This window comes from Equus caballus, chromosome 19, assembly GCF_041296265.1.
Source record: "Equus caballus isolate H_3958 breed thoroughbred chromosome 19, TB-T2T, whole genome shotgun sequence".
Classification (NCBI taxonomy): Eukaryota; Metazoa; Chordata; class Mammalia; order Perissodactyla; family Equidae; genus Equus; species Equus caballus.
Window position 1 is genome coordinate 54,785,588 of NC_091702.1, and position 14,501 is coordinate 54,800,088.

The 14,501-nt window shown below is 47.7% G+C and overlaps 1 protein-coding gene across 14 annotated transcripts in view; it reads right to left on the reverse strand.

The window, feature by feature from the left end:
• The window catches only part of BOC (BOC cell adhesion associated, oncogene regulated), a 71,484-nt gene that overhangs the window by 24,968 nt on the left and 32,015 nt on the right, over positions 1–14,501 (reverse strand). For 12 of the 14 annotated variants that reach the window (XM_023623774.2, XM_023623770.2, XM_023623772.2 and 9 more), the window contains 2 exons: positions 10,174–10,352; positions 9,230–9,508 (listed from right to left, as the gene is read on the reverse strand). In XM_023623774.2, the coding sequence (XP_023479542.2) occupies positions 9,230–9,508; positions 10,174–10,258 (364 nt within the window). In that variant the 5' untranslated portion in view covers positions 10,259–10,352. Of the gene's footprint in view, positions 1–9,229; positions 9,509–10,173; positions 10,353–10,482; positions 10,710–14,501 lie in introns of those variants that run through there. The other 2 variants (XM_070243826.1, XM_070243821.1) reach the window with 2 other exon arrangements.

Sequence of the window (14,501 nt, forward strand, 5' to 3'; positions counted from 1 at the left end):
GAGTGAGCGCTGCTCCTCCTTCGCAGGCAAGAGAGTGGATAAATACGTTTGCTGTCTTTGGGAGTTTTTCCTGGCTGTTCAATTGCACAAATAATTTTGGCTCCAAAGCCCTCTTCTGACAGCCATGGAAACATGACAGGAAATTTCTCAAACACACTTTCTGATGAAAGCAAGACATGCTCTCTTTTATGTAAATAAAAACAGTTTCCATGGGGAAAAAAAACCTTTGCAGATGCCAAACACATTAGTTGTTAAATCTCGTTTCTCTCTTTTCCTTCGCGTTGGGGTGGGGTTTGCGCTGAGATCCGTGTAGTGGGAGAAAGCTGAGGATGGAGAAGAGATTAAGAGCCAGTGGGGTGAGGGCAGAAGATCAAAGTCAAGACAGGAGGTGGGCAGGCAAAGAGAGAGGGCATAAAGGGAGGAGTGGCAGAGGAAGAATGAGGGAAAAGAAAAGAACCTAGTTTGCAATGTCATTAAATGATTAGCAATAAACTGGCCTAATGCTTCAGGAATTTCTTGGCCTGAACCAATTAAAAAAATTTTTTTTAAAAAAAGACATAATAAGAGAACAAGAAATGATTAATCCTTGAAGACAAGTCAAGGATGGGAGCCATGTCTCCACTGAGTCTGGCAGCCAGATGAACAGCGATGTCTGCAGACCATTTCATTTTTCTGACTGCAGAGCTGCTATGAGGTAGGGCTGGTTAGCAGAACTGGGGAGTTTCCTTTGGACTAGATGAAGGAATGAAAGGGTTTGAAAAAACACACTGAAGAGAGAGAGAAGAAGGAAAAAAAGATTTACTTACCAGCAACCCACATCACACATATTTCTCTGATCAACCAAGTATAAACCATAAACTTAGCAATGGGAAAATTAATGTGAATCCTGGTGGTCTGGACTCATCAGAGCCAGAGCTGGATCTTGGCACAGTCTTTGGCAGGCTGGCAGCCTGTCCTGGAAGAGAGAGAGCGGGAAAATGGCGTCCAAGGCGCTCAGAGGAAGAAAGAAGATGAGCACTTCAGCATGCCCTTAATGACAGAATTCTAGGTGGGAGAGGCAGGCGCCTGTCTTAAGGCCAGTGGGCCCACAGTGGTTCCAACTTTTTCTGCCCGCACATCTGGGAACTACATATTCCTATCAGCAGTGGTGGCTACTGGTATCATCCACCCACCACCTCTGACAGTGTCCCCTGAGGTGTGTGGCAGGACAACGTGGAGCCACATTCACGGCCATCTCCCTTCAAAGATTCCAGAGGTTCCTCCGAACATCTCAATTTCTTTTCAACAGCCGTTTATGCTTCTGACATCCAACAATTTTTCTAAACCCTTCCTGAATTTGTTTGCATCTTCAACCTGTTTATATCCTGAGTCTTTGCTCCATCCTCTCTTATTTACTTCCTTAAAACTTTTAATGTATCTGAATTTGGTGAAGAAACCTTGGCTCACCTTCTGCATACCCTTCTTGCTGTGTCTATGGTTAATGTGACAAAGCACAGAAAGTTTCTGGGAGTCTTCTTCTGTCTAGACATCCACTGAAGGCCTACTGTGTGCCAGGCCCTGCGTAAAGCAGTGTGGTCACAGGGCTGCACTGCAACAGTTCCGCCCTCCAGGCAAAGAGACTGTGGCAGGAGAGGGCTATGGAAATGAACCCAGGACGGTAAGGCAGCTGGGAAGAGGAGATCTCCCTCCAGACTTGGGAAGTTCGGGGGGTCAAGAAAAGATTCCTAGAAGAGAAGATAGTTAGTCTTGAAAAAAGAGAAGGAATTCGTTAACCCAAGGGAGGTGGGAACTTCCTGGGGAAGGGAATGGAAAGGAAGATGTTGCAGGCAGATGGGGCGCCATTCCAAAAACAAGGGGAAAGTGCGAGATGTGCTGAGGACCAGGCAGAGTTTGCTGCGTCCAGAGCGGGAGGGGGGGCTGCGAGATGGACTTAAGTATCACACTACAGCCTGAGTCTTGTTCTGTGATTCCTGGAGTCTTCAAATGTTTTTAAGTAGAAGAGGAACACAAGCACTCAAAATTAAGCATAATTTTCCCTACAGGAAAAAAAAAGTGCTGTTTTTGCCTCAGCAAGTTTTTTTTCTCCCCTTTTGCTTACATTGTTTTTTTCCCTTCATTATTGAGTGATAGTCCTTCATCCTAGATGTGAACACTTTGTTCCATTTTCAGGACAGACTCACTGTCCTATAGTTCTTGAGGTTATTACCAGATTCCAAAAATGGTTGAAAGTCTAAAACACAAGGTGAAAGAAGAAATCCCTACACTTCTCCACACACAAAAAAGGGGGAGCCAAAGGACTCATTTGCTCTCTTGATTCTTTCTTTTTCATTTTAAAGGCATCATCTTGCATCATGTTCCTTAAAGGATCCAGTGATTTCAAGCAAACTAATCGATCCTTCCCTCATCTTCCGGTGCAAAACACTCCTCAGAGCCTGTTCTGGCCTGATGATTCTATAGAATCCATAGTTTGTGCCTGCTTAACACACTATGTGGTCCTCCCCCTTTCTCTTAGCTTAGAGAATGGACCTAGGAGTTTATTTAAGTATGTAGTTGTGTGTGCAAAGCACAGGTCGAGGAGAGGACTGGGTAGGTTAAGAGTTCTAAGTGTGTCCTTGGTAGAAGATGCACCATGGACTTGAGGTCTTCTTTTGGTAAATATTGACCACTGCTAAATAGAGAATCGGAACCCTGGCTGTTTAAGGCAGACAGCTGCTGACACGATGCCCTGAGCCAAGCTTACACCACACATTTGTCTGGGCACTCACACCAGGCCTGATGGGATTAGTATTGCCAATGCCATTTGAAGATTCCACCAGAATATCAGGGGAAATTCTTGTGAGGTGTGAATTTCTGCCCGTGGTAGAAAACAGAAAGGGTTAATATGACTTTGGCCTAAAGCTACAAGGTATTCCTTAGTCATTTCCTACTTAGATATGCAAGTCGCTTCGCATCTTTTGGGCCTAAGCTGTTTTTCAATGATTTTCTTGTCCAACTAGCAAAGTAAAACACAAAACTCATAGTACAAAGCAGCTAAATTTCAAGCTCAAGCTAGTTCTCCTTTTCCAACTATATCCCCCCACATGAAGCTGTCTCTCTCTCCCAGCAAAGGCAGACTCACACATAGCCTGCCAGGTATCTTCAGCCCCAGCCTTCAGCTGCAGACTCCCCTCCCCTCCTGGGGCAGCTCAGGAACCACCTGTGTTTTCTTTCCTCCCCCAACTCTTTTTCCCCCTGCCATCTCTTCATCCCCAAGCAAAGGGCTTGCACAGGATTGCCTGAGAAGCCCTAGTCAACAACAAACGTTTCTCCAATTTGGAGTGAATGGTTCCTTCTTGTTTTGTCAAGGAGTCATTGGCAAACTGAACCAGCCTGGGCGAGAGGGGTGGCGTTGGAAAAAACACTCTAAAGTTTTCTTTCTTAATCATAAAACCTACATTCTCAAATGGAAAAGAGATGAGAAACAGTGAGAAATGGCGGGCAAAGAGGATTAGGATGGGGTGGCAAGAGAGACACAATCCCCTGGTGGCTAGACTCAGGATTTGATTGAACTCGCCATGGAAATGTCTCACTAAGGAAATTAAACTCACTCTGGAAGTACCTGTGCCATCCTGAAAAACACACCGGGCTTAGGTCTAAGCGTATAAGGCTGAGAGCTGAATTTAGTTGTTGAAATCTGAGAAAGGTATGTGAGGGCCCAAAAAATTACAGATAAAGTTGTCCCACACACATTCGTCAAGGCTCAACTCCTGAGTCTTCCTCAGTCCCCTGGAATTGAAAGGAATCCCTGTTAGACTGAACTCCCATTAAAATCTGTTTACATCTCTGTTAGGCAGTTCATAGGTCTGGCGTGCTTTATGGCTAACGTTATCGTCATCCATCTTCTCTACCAGACGAAGAGATCCTCAACAGTAGGGACTGGGTCTCACTGGGCTCTCTTGGAAATTCTAAATACTTCCCAGTTCTCAGGACACCAATCTCAGAACATCCAGATGCTGAACTCAGTGCTGGAGAATAGAAGCTTTGCTGTTTCCCAAGTGGGACTCATGAATCTCCAGCCTGCTGGCTTGCCCTATGGATTTTGGACTTACAGCCTCCATAATCCTGGAGTCAGTTCTTTAAGATAAATCTTTCTCTCTCTCCCCTTCTTTCTTTTTCCCTTTCTCTCTATTTCTCTCTCTCTCTATATATATATATATACACACACATACATACACATATATATACACATACATATATACATATACACACACACACACACACACATATATATACACACACACGTATACATATATATAATTGATTCTGCTTCTCTAAAGAACCGTGACCCAAACAGGGATAAAGGAAGCTAGAAATATCTTAAGAAAGAAATGTCCTCAGTGGTCCTTAATGGCCTATTCTGGTTCAGGGTCAAAGCCTAGAACACCTTAAGGAAGCATCTGATGGGAATCAGAATTGGGGGGAGCTGAGTAAGAAGAACCATGGCCTCTGTTCGTGCAATTCACCACGCTGAGGGCCAGGTCAGCCCAGCCTGCCAGTGCAAACTGACGATGGTCTGGTTAGAAGAAGGAGCAGCACTGAACCCATCCGTGGGCAGCATCATGGGTGACAGTGACAACATACACTGCAGTAGCAACCATTGGCTGCTCTCGAAGGTGGCTGGGAGGTGGGAATCTGGGTTTGAGAACACATGTATATAGGGAGCTAAGAAATTCACTGGAAATGGTTAGTTCTCTCTTCCTGACAAGCCTCTGGCTATGATTGGAAGCTTTGCCACCCGCTAGACTCTGTCTTCCTGAGGGCTGCTCCAGAATGGAGTTGGGCGGCACAGGCCCCAGGGCCTCCTGCAAGAGGACACTCCACAAAGGTTTGTTGACCAAATGGGTGAATGAAGAAAGCTTGGAATTTAGAAAATGCTTTAAAATATTACTATCACATATTCTCTCATTTGATCCTCAAAAAACCCATGAAACTGATGATGTCATTAATACTGTGCTTATTTCACAGTGGTGGCAATCTTAACCAAGTGACTTACCGAAAGTCACGTTAACTCAAGTGGCAGAGGTAAAACTTATACCAAAGATCTTTTTTTTTTTTCAAGTTTCTTGCTTTTTCCATTAAACCAGTTTGGCTCTTCATTTATTCATGGGTTAAATTATGGTAATAAAGGGCCCCTGTCATCTTCTGACATTCTCTCAAAGTCACAGAGTCATGGAGACAGCAGCCTAAGGCGAACTCCTTCCTTTCCCGTCAGCTGCCTGGCCTTCTGATCTCTGATGCCAGAGAGGCTAACACAGGAGTCCGCGCCTGGTCTTCGTGCCTACAGGCCCCATGGAGGGGTTCCAGATCTGCTCTCAATTAAAGCAGCATCGGCTTAAGTCTCCACATTAACTTGAGGATGAAAATTCCCAGATACAGAATTAATACCCACTTCCCACCTATTTTATTTCCAACTATGCCTAGGACCTAGGGATGATAGGATAATTGGGAGAATTAAAGAATTAAAACATAGAAAAAAGTTAAAAGTGAAGACTTATGTAGGAGTTTATTTGCATGGTAGATTATTAGAGGTGAGGGATAGAAAAGAGCTTCCATATTGGATCCAGCTCCGATGAACTGGCCACAGTGACTTGCTCTGCCGTGTTTGGAACAATTCTAAGGCTGAATCAGGGTCCAGGAAGAAGGAATATGGTGTCCGCTGGCAGTGTCTGCTGTTGGTTCAGGTGGGCAGCGAGGGAGCGTCTGAGCCATGCAGAGTGGTTGGCCTCCTGGTAGAAAGCTTGTGAAAAGAAAGGTAAGAGGAAGAAAGGAGATCAAAGTCAAGAGCATGTCAAAAAGCAAGCCTTAGACAAGGTGGTCTGAAGTGAGGCATTAGCAGCAAGAGAGATTTACCACAAATAAAGTTTAGGTTAAACAGGAAAAAAAGTTCTCCTCTGAGGAGAGTGGCATGGGCCCCTCCAGAGAGTGAAGACAGCAGTGATCCACACGGCAGGACAACCCGGAGCAGAGGGCACAAGCACAGGAGTGAGGCTTCAGGTGGTTCCATCTAACCTGAAGAGCAGAAGCAGACGTCCCCAGGTAGAGGTGAAGTCCAAGTGCACCCCGCGGCCCCCAGCATTGGAGTAAAAGAGGTCTGTACCAGGAAAGTTCTACTAGAGGCCTCCTCTGCACCCCTGAGTCCTCAAGCTGGTCCTAGCCTACACCACCGAAAGCTCCCAGGGATCTCGAGGCGTTCACTATCTAAAATGCAGGAGGCAGCATCTTGCCAGGTAGGCCAAACAGCAAATGCTCTGTCCGAGGAGGACCATCTGAATGCACACAGAAGAGCCCAGAGGGGAGGGAAGCCCGAAAGGCTGAGTGCGGTGGGCGTGCGCGCGTGTGCACCAGCACGCCGCTGCTGCGGGCCTCGCCTCTGAATGCAGACCGTGCCTTCCGTAATCCCTTGCATGGCTCAGTCTCCCTGGCACATCAGCCAACCAGCCAAACACAGCCCCCATTCTGCTCAGGAATGTGCTTTCGGAAACTTAATCTAACTGCTGAGTCTGGGCCAAATCCCCCGTGGCATTAACCCAAAGACAGCACCCCTTTCTCCGGCCTTCCCGCCACCCCGTCACTGCCTCCTCCAAGTTCGGGAGGCTGCAGTTCCACCCACCAACACCCTCTTCTCCACGACACAAGCCCCTCCAAGCCTGCTCTCTCCATTTGCAGCACTCTCCATCCTTCCAGTCAGGCCCAAACATTTCACTTCTGATTCATGTCTGAATGACAAGCAATAGTTCTTGGCTTTTGAACAAGACTCGCTCGCTCCTGCACAAGCCCCTTCGTCTCTCACGGTGCCTTCTTGGGATGCAACCAAACCCCTCCCTTTGTCCTCACTGCCAACTGCGGATCCCTGCAAGCACCAGAGAAAGAAGCGGCCAGGAATTTTTTAAAAATAAAGGCTATAAATTGTCTCCCTTCAGCCCGATACACCTTGAAGTAGAAGGAGGGCTCCAAAGTCAACCTCCTACTGTCCAAGTCACCCTTCCTCCAAACCATACAAAGCTTCAGCCTGGCTCCTAATCCAGCCAAATGAATGGTTATGGAGTTTCTCGAGTCTTCATGGACACATGCTGACCATTGGCACATGAAATCTCCCTCCTAGACGAGTAGTGTCACCCTTTACAGGCACGAATGTTGCTAAAAGGCACACCTGGTTTGTAATAACGAACAACTGGAAGCCACCTAATTGCCTAGCAACAGGAAACGGGTTCTGTCCATTAGGGCAGAGCCAGTGGGGGATGTTCTAGGGCCATTTATAATTATGATCCTGCTCTGGTGGGGGCTGAGGGGACAGACTCACTGGGAAGGGGCATGAGGAAGCTACTGGAAGGATGGGTCCACGCTGCGTACATGGGAAAAACGCATCAGGTTGTTCCCTTAAGATTAATGCAGGACGCATTTTATACGCCATAAAAAAGAAAAAATATGCTCATATGGCCAATGGAAAATCTTACCATACAATGTCAAGAGGGAGAGAGCAGAGATAGAAAGAGTCAGTGGTATTACTACAACAGTGTGAAAAGATGGGTCTGGGTAAAGACTGGAAGGGTACACTCCTCAATGATAAGGGTGGTTGTATGACGACGGTGGGCTTAGAGGAGACATTTTCTATATATTCTAAATTTTCTCTGATGGAATTTTAATTATAATTTTAAGATATGAAAGAGGAAGGTGATGGTAGGAAGTGTAGTTCTCACCCCAGCCTTTCTTGCCCGCAGGAGATGACTCCCCTCACCACCTCCCCCCACCCACAGCACAGCTAGGGGAGGGCCCAGCAGGTGGCCCAGGGCCTGGCTCCCTCCTGAGCACTCACAGCCTGCTCCCCAGAGCCTGGCACTCAGATTTAACAGTGTTCCTTCCGCCACAACGGAAAGTGGCTCCCACTGTAGGTCGGGCTCTTAGATGTAGCCCAGGCTCAGCCCAGCCCCCAGGAGACAGCTGGGGACCCAGGTTGCCTTCCTCCCTTCTCTGAGCAAAGGGCGGGCTGCTTACAGGAATCTTGCTGGCAGCCTCACTCTCCTCTCTATCCTCCCAGGAGCGAAGTCCCTCCAGGGAACTGGGAACCAGAGGGCCAGAGGGGTCTTTTCTCCCAGCTTCTCTGCTTCCCCCATCTCTCATCACCCTCCTCCCAGGACTCACCCCTCACATACCTCAGGGACCAGCTGACTATTAAAAAGAATTTCAGAAGTTTGCTGCCTTAGGCATGACCCGTTTCATGAGAACCCAACCTCCTGGAACCACATCATCCAGGAGGGTGATGACCATGGTGACATGGAAGCCCAGAGCAGGCTGCCAGGGATAAGTTAGGAGGGACAAGGTCTGGAGATCTTCTCAGAGTTTAAGTCCAAGCACCACTGAAGTCTCAACAAGTCTCTGTGTTCCCCACACTTCAGGCTCCAGGAGAGGGAGGGAGTTCTTAACAGTTCCCAGCTACAAACTCAGCATAGAAGAACGGGTGTCGGGGCTGCTCTGCAGCCTTCGCGAGTTTCTCTCAGAGTCAGGTCTCATTTCCCACACGTACCATGGGCAGAAGATCAGATGACGTGTGAATTGTGCCTGGGCACCAAGGGACACCCAAGCGCCAATTCTATATAAGAGCAGCATGAAGTCTTCTCCTGGCATCCTCCCTGGACCAAACTGTCACCTAATCTCTCCCTCTTTTCTCTTCCCTTCATCCCTTTGTCACACAGTTTTCTTTTCATTATTTTCTACTGTTTATATTCCAGGCATTTGGAATACGCCCTCAGAGAGACAGGAGGCCAACTGTGGGATGGGCAGGCTCTGTTCCAGCCACACAGCCCTGTCAATGCTCTGACCACAACCACGGTGGGGATCAAGTGTGGGGGATGGAGGGAGACAGTGAGCAGTTGACACTACCACACCTAAAACCAGAGAGACCAAGTACAAGGGCATGGCATGGCCCAGCTCTGGGGCCCGCAGAAGCAGTTCAACCATGTCAAGGTCCTCTCCTTCTAGACGCTCACTCCAGACATGGCCCCTACTCAGAAAGCAGCTTCCGAAGGGCACAAAGGGCCCCAGCCCCTGGGGATTACCGGGCAGCTACTGCTCTCTGATTTGAAATTTCAGCTTTTAAGGCCCCTTTCACAGTAAGACTAATGATAAGGGGTATGACTGGTGGGGGAGAGAAGAGAGAACGCACATGGCAAAAGAGCAAAGGAGCAGCACTCACTGGCTAGTGTCACAGTGGCTGGCACACTGGCCACAGCCCCTGCAGGTATCCGGGCCACACACTGGTACCGTCCCACGGTGTGGTTGTTGAGGGCAGTGATGACAAGGGTCCCACGGGTGATGAGGACACCCAGAGCGTCGTTGGAGCCATTCAGCTCCTTCCCATTCAGGCGCCAGGTGGTGTTCATCCAGGGGGGTTCCACTACACAGCCCAGGATCACAGTTCCTCCGAGCTTCTGGACGGTGGAAGAAGGCTGGACAGTGACCTGAGGGACCTCATCTGGAGGAAGAAAAGGGATGTAGCAATAAACTGACACCCCCAAAAAACCAACAAAATGACCTTTTAAGAAGCACAGCACCCAGGGAGCCTTTAAGAGCTGAGCAACCCAGAGGACCTGATCTTTCTCTGAAGAACTCCACTGTCCTTGAGTCCACTCCCCAACCTGTCCTCGTTCCCAGAAAGTAGACTGGAATGGCAGTGCGGTGTAAAGGCACGAATTTAGGCTTTGGGTTGGACAGACCTGGGTCTGAATCCAAGTGCCACGTGACTTTAGTCTTTTTGAGTCTCAGTTTCTTATCTGTAAAATGGGCTAATAATGCTTGTCTCACAGGGCTGTCGTGAAGCCGCGAACCATGCATGTAAACTGCCTGCCATAATCTCACATAGTAAATGCTCAATAAAAGGCAGCTATTATTATTACTCTTTCTTGTCAGGTATGTGTTTGAAATGATTAAAGTACAACCAATATGATGTCGAGATCATTTCTCAGCTTGTATTATTGAGCATGTCCCTGAAGGTGAGTGGGAATGAAGGTTCTTTGAAATCTAGGAAGCAGGTGGCCTTCTTAAAGGGTTATTGTAGAATGTTTAATGCTTCCATTTGACAGTAGGGGCAAAGTGCTCTTCCAAGAAGGGCAGGCTGCGAAAGGGAAGAACGGCACTCACTCAAGTCAGCCAAGCAGCCTGCAGTGGCTAAGAGGAGGCAAGCGAAGGGGACCTCGGGCCTCCTTCCTCTCGGAGTCATCATCATCCCACGCAGCACGGTGTGTCACAAAGGGTCCGAAGCCAACGTCCCATAAGCCACCGGAGTCAGTCAAAGAGGTACTGCGAGGCCCTGCAACTCCCTGTTGTGAGAAAGAGAGAGAAGTGGCTCTGGTGAGCACGCCTGGGATGCCCCTGTGGGAGCCACAGGACCTGGCTTTGTCCCTTGCCCCTGCTTCCATCACACATGCTGCTAACATTCAAAGTGCTGACCTGACTGTGGTGCTGGAAGGCCAGAGGACACTCTTATGCCATTTCTCATCTCAAAGAAGCTTCTTCTAAGTAGCCACCTTGAGCTGGAAGGTGATCTTACTGTGGTAAGAATGCCAGGCCTTGCCCAGTGCACCGAGAGCAACAAGGACAGGGGAGCCCAGGAGATGCAGAGGCTGAGACCTGCAGCCATGTCCAGGGCCCGGGGCAGTGAATGCCTGATGCAGATCCTGGAAAGGATGAAGCTGTCTTTGCCACTTATTTCCAGGAGGACAGATGTCCACAGCCACATGGCATGCCAGGTGGCTGGTACCCACTGCTGCGGACAGCGCTGTTGTATGTGTAATGCAGGCCGAATCTCTTGCTTAGGGGATGTCACTAATGAATGAATCCTGAAGTCTCAGAGACTCATCGAAGATCTCAGGTTCTGATTCACCCCAGCTCTTCACCTATATCCCTGTGAGCTCTCTGTGATTCCTGGAATCAACCTACCCTCCTCAGCTTGCCTGTAACCTCTCCCCCGAAACACAAACAGCAGTCACACATCTTCCAAGGCCCCTCCCCTCCTCGCTGACCCTGGTGCTGGGATTCGGGTGTTTTCCATCTCTACAAAATCTGTACTCTTGATGATTGTCCGTGTTGCATCTCCACCCCAGAGCATTCCTTTGGGGCTCTACACCACACTGTACCTCCAGCCACCTGATGACACACCTCAGCTCTCAGCCACCCTCTTACTGCCTGCCGAGAATGTTAACTGCTCCCCTTCCAGAGGATTATTTCTTTATGCCCCCCGTAAGCTATGATCCTTAAAAGACTCATCAAAATCACAGAGGCAAGTGTGCATTCTAACACACACTTCTGTCACAGACTAAACCAGGAGTTTGCTTCTCTGCTTTTCACTGCTTTAGGTCAATAAGGAAGCTGTGTCAACATTCTCATTAGGCAGGGAGGCATTAGAATGAGCTGCAGATAACAATGAAGGCAAAATACCAATGATCTAGACAGCGGATGCATCTTCCTGAGTCATGCACATGTGGCGATATTAATAGTATATTTCCAGGAGGGTGACATATATTCAAAACATTAACTCTTCTGGACCAGTTTATCTAGCCAGCGACTCTTTCAAAGACTTATCGTCACCACTGGAAAATCAGGGGAAGTAATTAAGCTACTCAACTGAGAGATGTGTTGTGCTCGCTGGTCTCTGGAGTTCCGGCTACCTACACAGTCTGATGGAAGCGCTGGCCATGAGCCCTGACATGGGGGACTGAAGGCTGAACTTCAGGCTCTTGCTAAGAAGTGCTTGGGATTGGCCTAAACCTTGCCTTTCTCCAAGCTCTTTTGGCCCTTGGCTGTTCACCCGGCTGCTGAGAGTCAAGAGGGCCACATTAGCTCTGCCCAGCGAGCACCCCTCCAAACCAGATGTGGGACCCAGCCCCACACTGATGTTCAGGATGTTTTCCAGGAAAGAGTTCTTTCCCCTTGATTCTCAATCCCTCCCTTTGCCTCGAGTCTTCGACATCAGAGGACCTCCAAGACTCTTCCACTGCCCTGGGAGAGGATGGGACGTTTTGTAAAAGAGGGCTGAAAGAAAAAATTTATAGCAGCTTTTCAAAAGTTCTTTCCTGACAAGTTAAAATAATTTCCTCTTGGTGTAGAGAGAGCTTTTGCTCTTTTTCAGACAATCCAGTAAATCAAAGGGTCACGTTATTAGCAAAGTGAAATTAGGGAAATTTCACGGCAAAGGATGCGAATGTAGCTGGGCAGGACAGTGGTGGTGGCAGAGGTGGACATGCCTGTGATAATCACAGCTACCTTGTTCAGCTTTTTGCATGAGGTATTCTTTTAATCTTCACAAAACCCCTAAAAGGTGAGGACTATTAGTCCCATTTCACAGGTGGAGAAATTGATTTCCAGATGTTAACTTGCCCAAGGTCACTAACTGTGGGCCTGGAACGAAACCCAGGTCGGGCTCATTGCAAAGCTCTGTGCTTTGAACCACAATAGTAGCCCCACTACTATTCGCTACTATTACTATTATCACTGTAGCTGGGATAAGGGTGATGTAGAACGGTGAGGAATGTTAAAGGTTCGTTAAGACGTTTCCAAACCAATACCAAAGAGCAAGCTTTTGGTGTCCTCTCAACTTTCCAGATACTTGTTTTAATTGTCTACTTTTCCCTAATGAAATACTGTGTTTACATAGAACATGGCGCAAATTCCCAATTATAGGAATTTAGGGAACTTGTTCATGACATGCTCCAGTTTCCCTTAAGGAGATTGCTGAACCTGCTCCTTCCCTGCCCCAGGAAAGAAAGGCAGGAAGGAAGGAGGGCAGGAATTAAGGAGGGCAGGGAGGAAGGAAGGAGGGAAGGAGGGGAGGAAGGAGGGAGGAAGGAGGGGAGGGGAGGAAGAAAGGAAGGAAGGAGGGGAGGAAGGAAGGAGGGGAGGAAGGAGGGAGGCAGAAACAAAATACAAGGTAATAAAGGACAAAAAGGAGACAGACAGACAAGAGGGCCAGGAGGGCTGGTTCTTATCTGAGCACAGGGCGGCTACAGAGGTGTTTGGGTTGTAAAGCCTACAAGGCTTTTACTGAGGAAATTCAGCCCAGACCCCCTCCTGCTTAACGAGCAGCAGCCAAACAATTCCTGTCACTTCTGCACCCTCGGTAATTTATAAGGTTCAAAATGGAAACAGACCCCACTGCTGCTGCCAGCCACCATCCTGCTTTTAAAAGCAACAGGAGAAAAGAATGTAGCTGGGGAGGGTGAGGGAGTGAGAGGAAGCAGGTATCCAAAGAGGCGGAAAGGAGTTAACTCATTAATCCCCCCTCAGAATTGTAAGCAGGTACCATTTAATGACCCCAAATCAGGACACGTGGGGGCCTCATTCACATAAAAGCAGAACTGTGGCAAAAATATGAGGTTCGGGGTAAGCGCTGCAGCATCTTATCTAGCAGCTGGGGAAACTCAATTACTTCCTGGACAAGCTACCTTGTGAGTTTGGTCTACAAAGATAATTCCAAAGATACACGTTTCAGAGAACTTTGTTTTAATGATTAAAAAAAAAAGGTACGTAATTGCAGTGTAACTTTGTCACACTGTGAAATGAACAAGGTACAATTTCAAAGTGGGGTGCCAGGCAACAGTAAGGCCTGTTATTTTTCTTGGCAATGCAAACTATGTCTAGATCTTTCTTATTTTCTATGCATTTTCTCAGAAAAAGAGGAGAGATCAAGAAAAGAAAAAAGTCAAAACTAGAGAAAAGGGAAAAAGAATTCCTGCCATGAATTCCTCATTGAGGCCCAGGTACCTGGGTTTTAAGGGTTATTTGGACACGAAAAATAAAAGAAAATGTATCTGAGAAGTTTAACTGCTGACATACATGTTCCCCACTGAAATAATCTCATCTGAGCAGACATTTTTGAAACCTTCCAAAAACAACAACAACAGAATACACTTCTGGGGTTGAGACCAAGCATAAGAAATTATAGCCTCAGAGTATTTATTTTGCGAGAAAATTACAAACAACTGAGAGCCGATCACAGGCAGGAGGAAGCCAGCTCCACCTTCTCCCCAGAGGGCAGGCTGATCGGCTGGAGCCAGACTGAGACAAGGGCACGGGAGGCCACATCTCATGCCCTGGTCATCCAGGCCACTGCAGCTCCCTCAGAAAGGGAAGCTCCATGATCTAAAGCACAAACACACCCTTTGGTTGTCCTACAACCAATGACCAAGCTGAGCTACACAGGAGAGTGTGAGATCTAGCAGACAGCACAGACAGACTTCGTCAAAAGCTTTCTTTCAGTGGCAAGAACAAGATCTGACTCAAGTTTCCGTTGCATTGGTTGAGAGGGGTTAGTTACATGAACAAAGAAATATTTTTGACCCTAAATTACATTTTCTGCATGTTCCCAATTCTGTAGTATAAAAGTCACCTTTCCCAACAGTCTTTGAAGGCAGAGAGAAGTTTTGCTTCTAGAAGGTGATGCCAAGTGGCTGGGAAGGGAGTGCTAGGAGCCC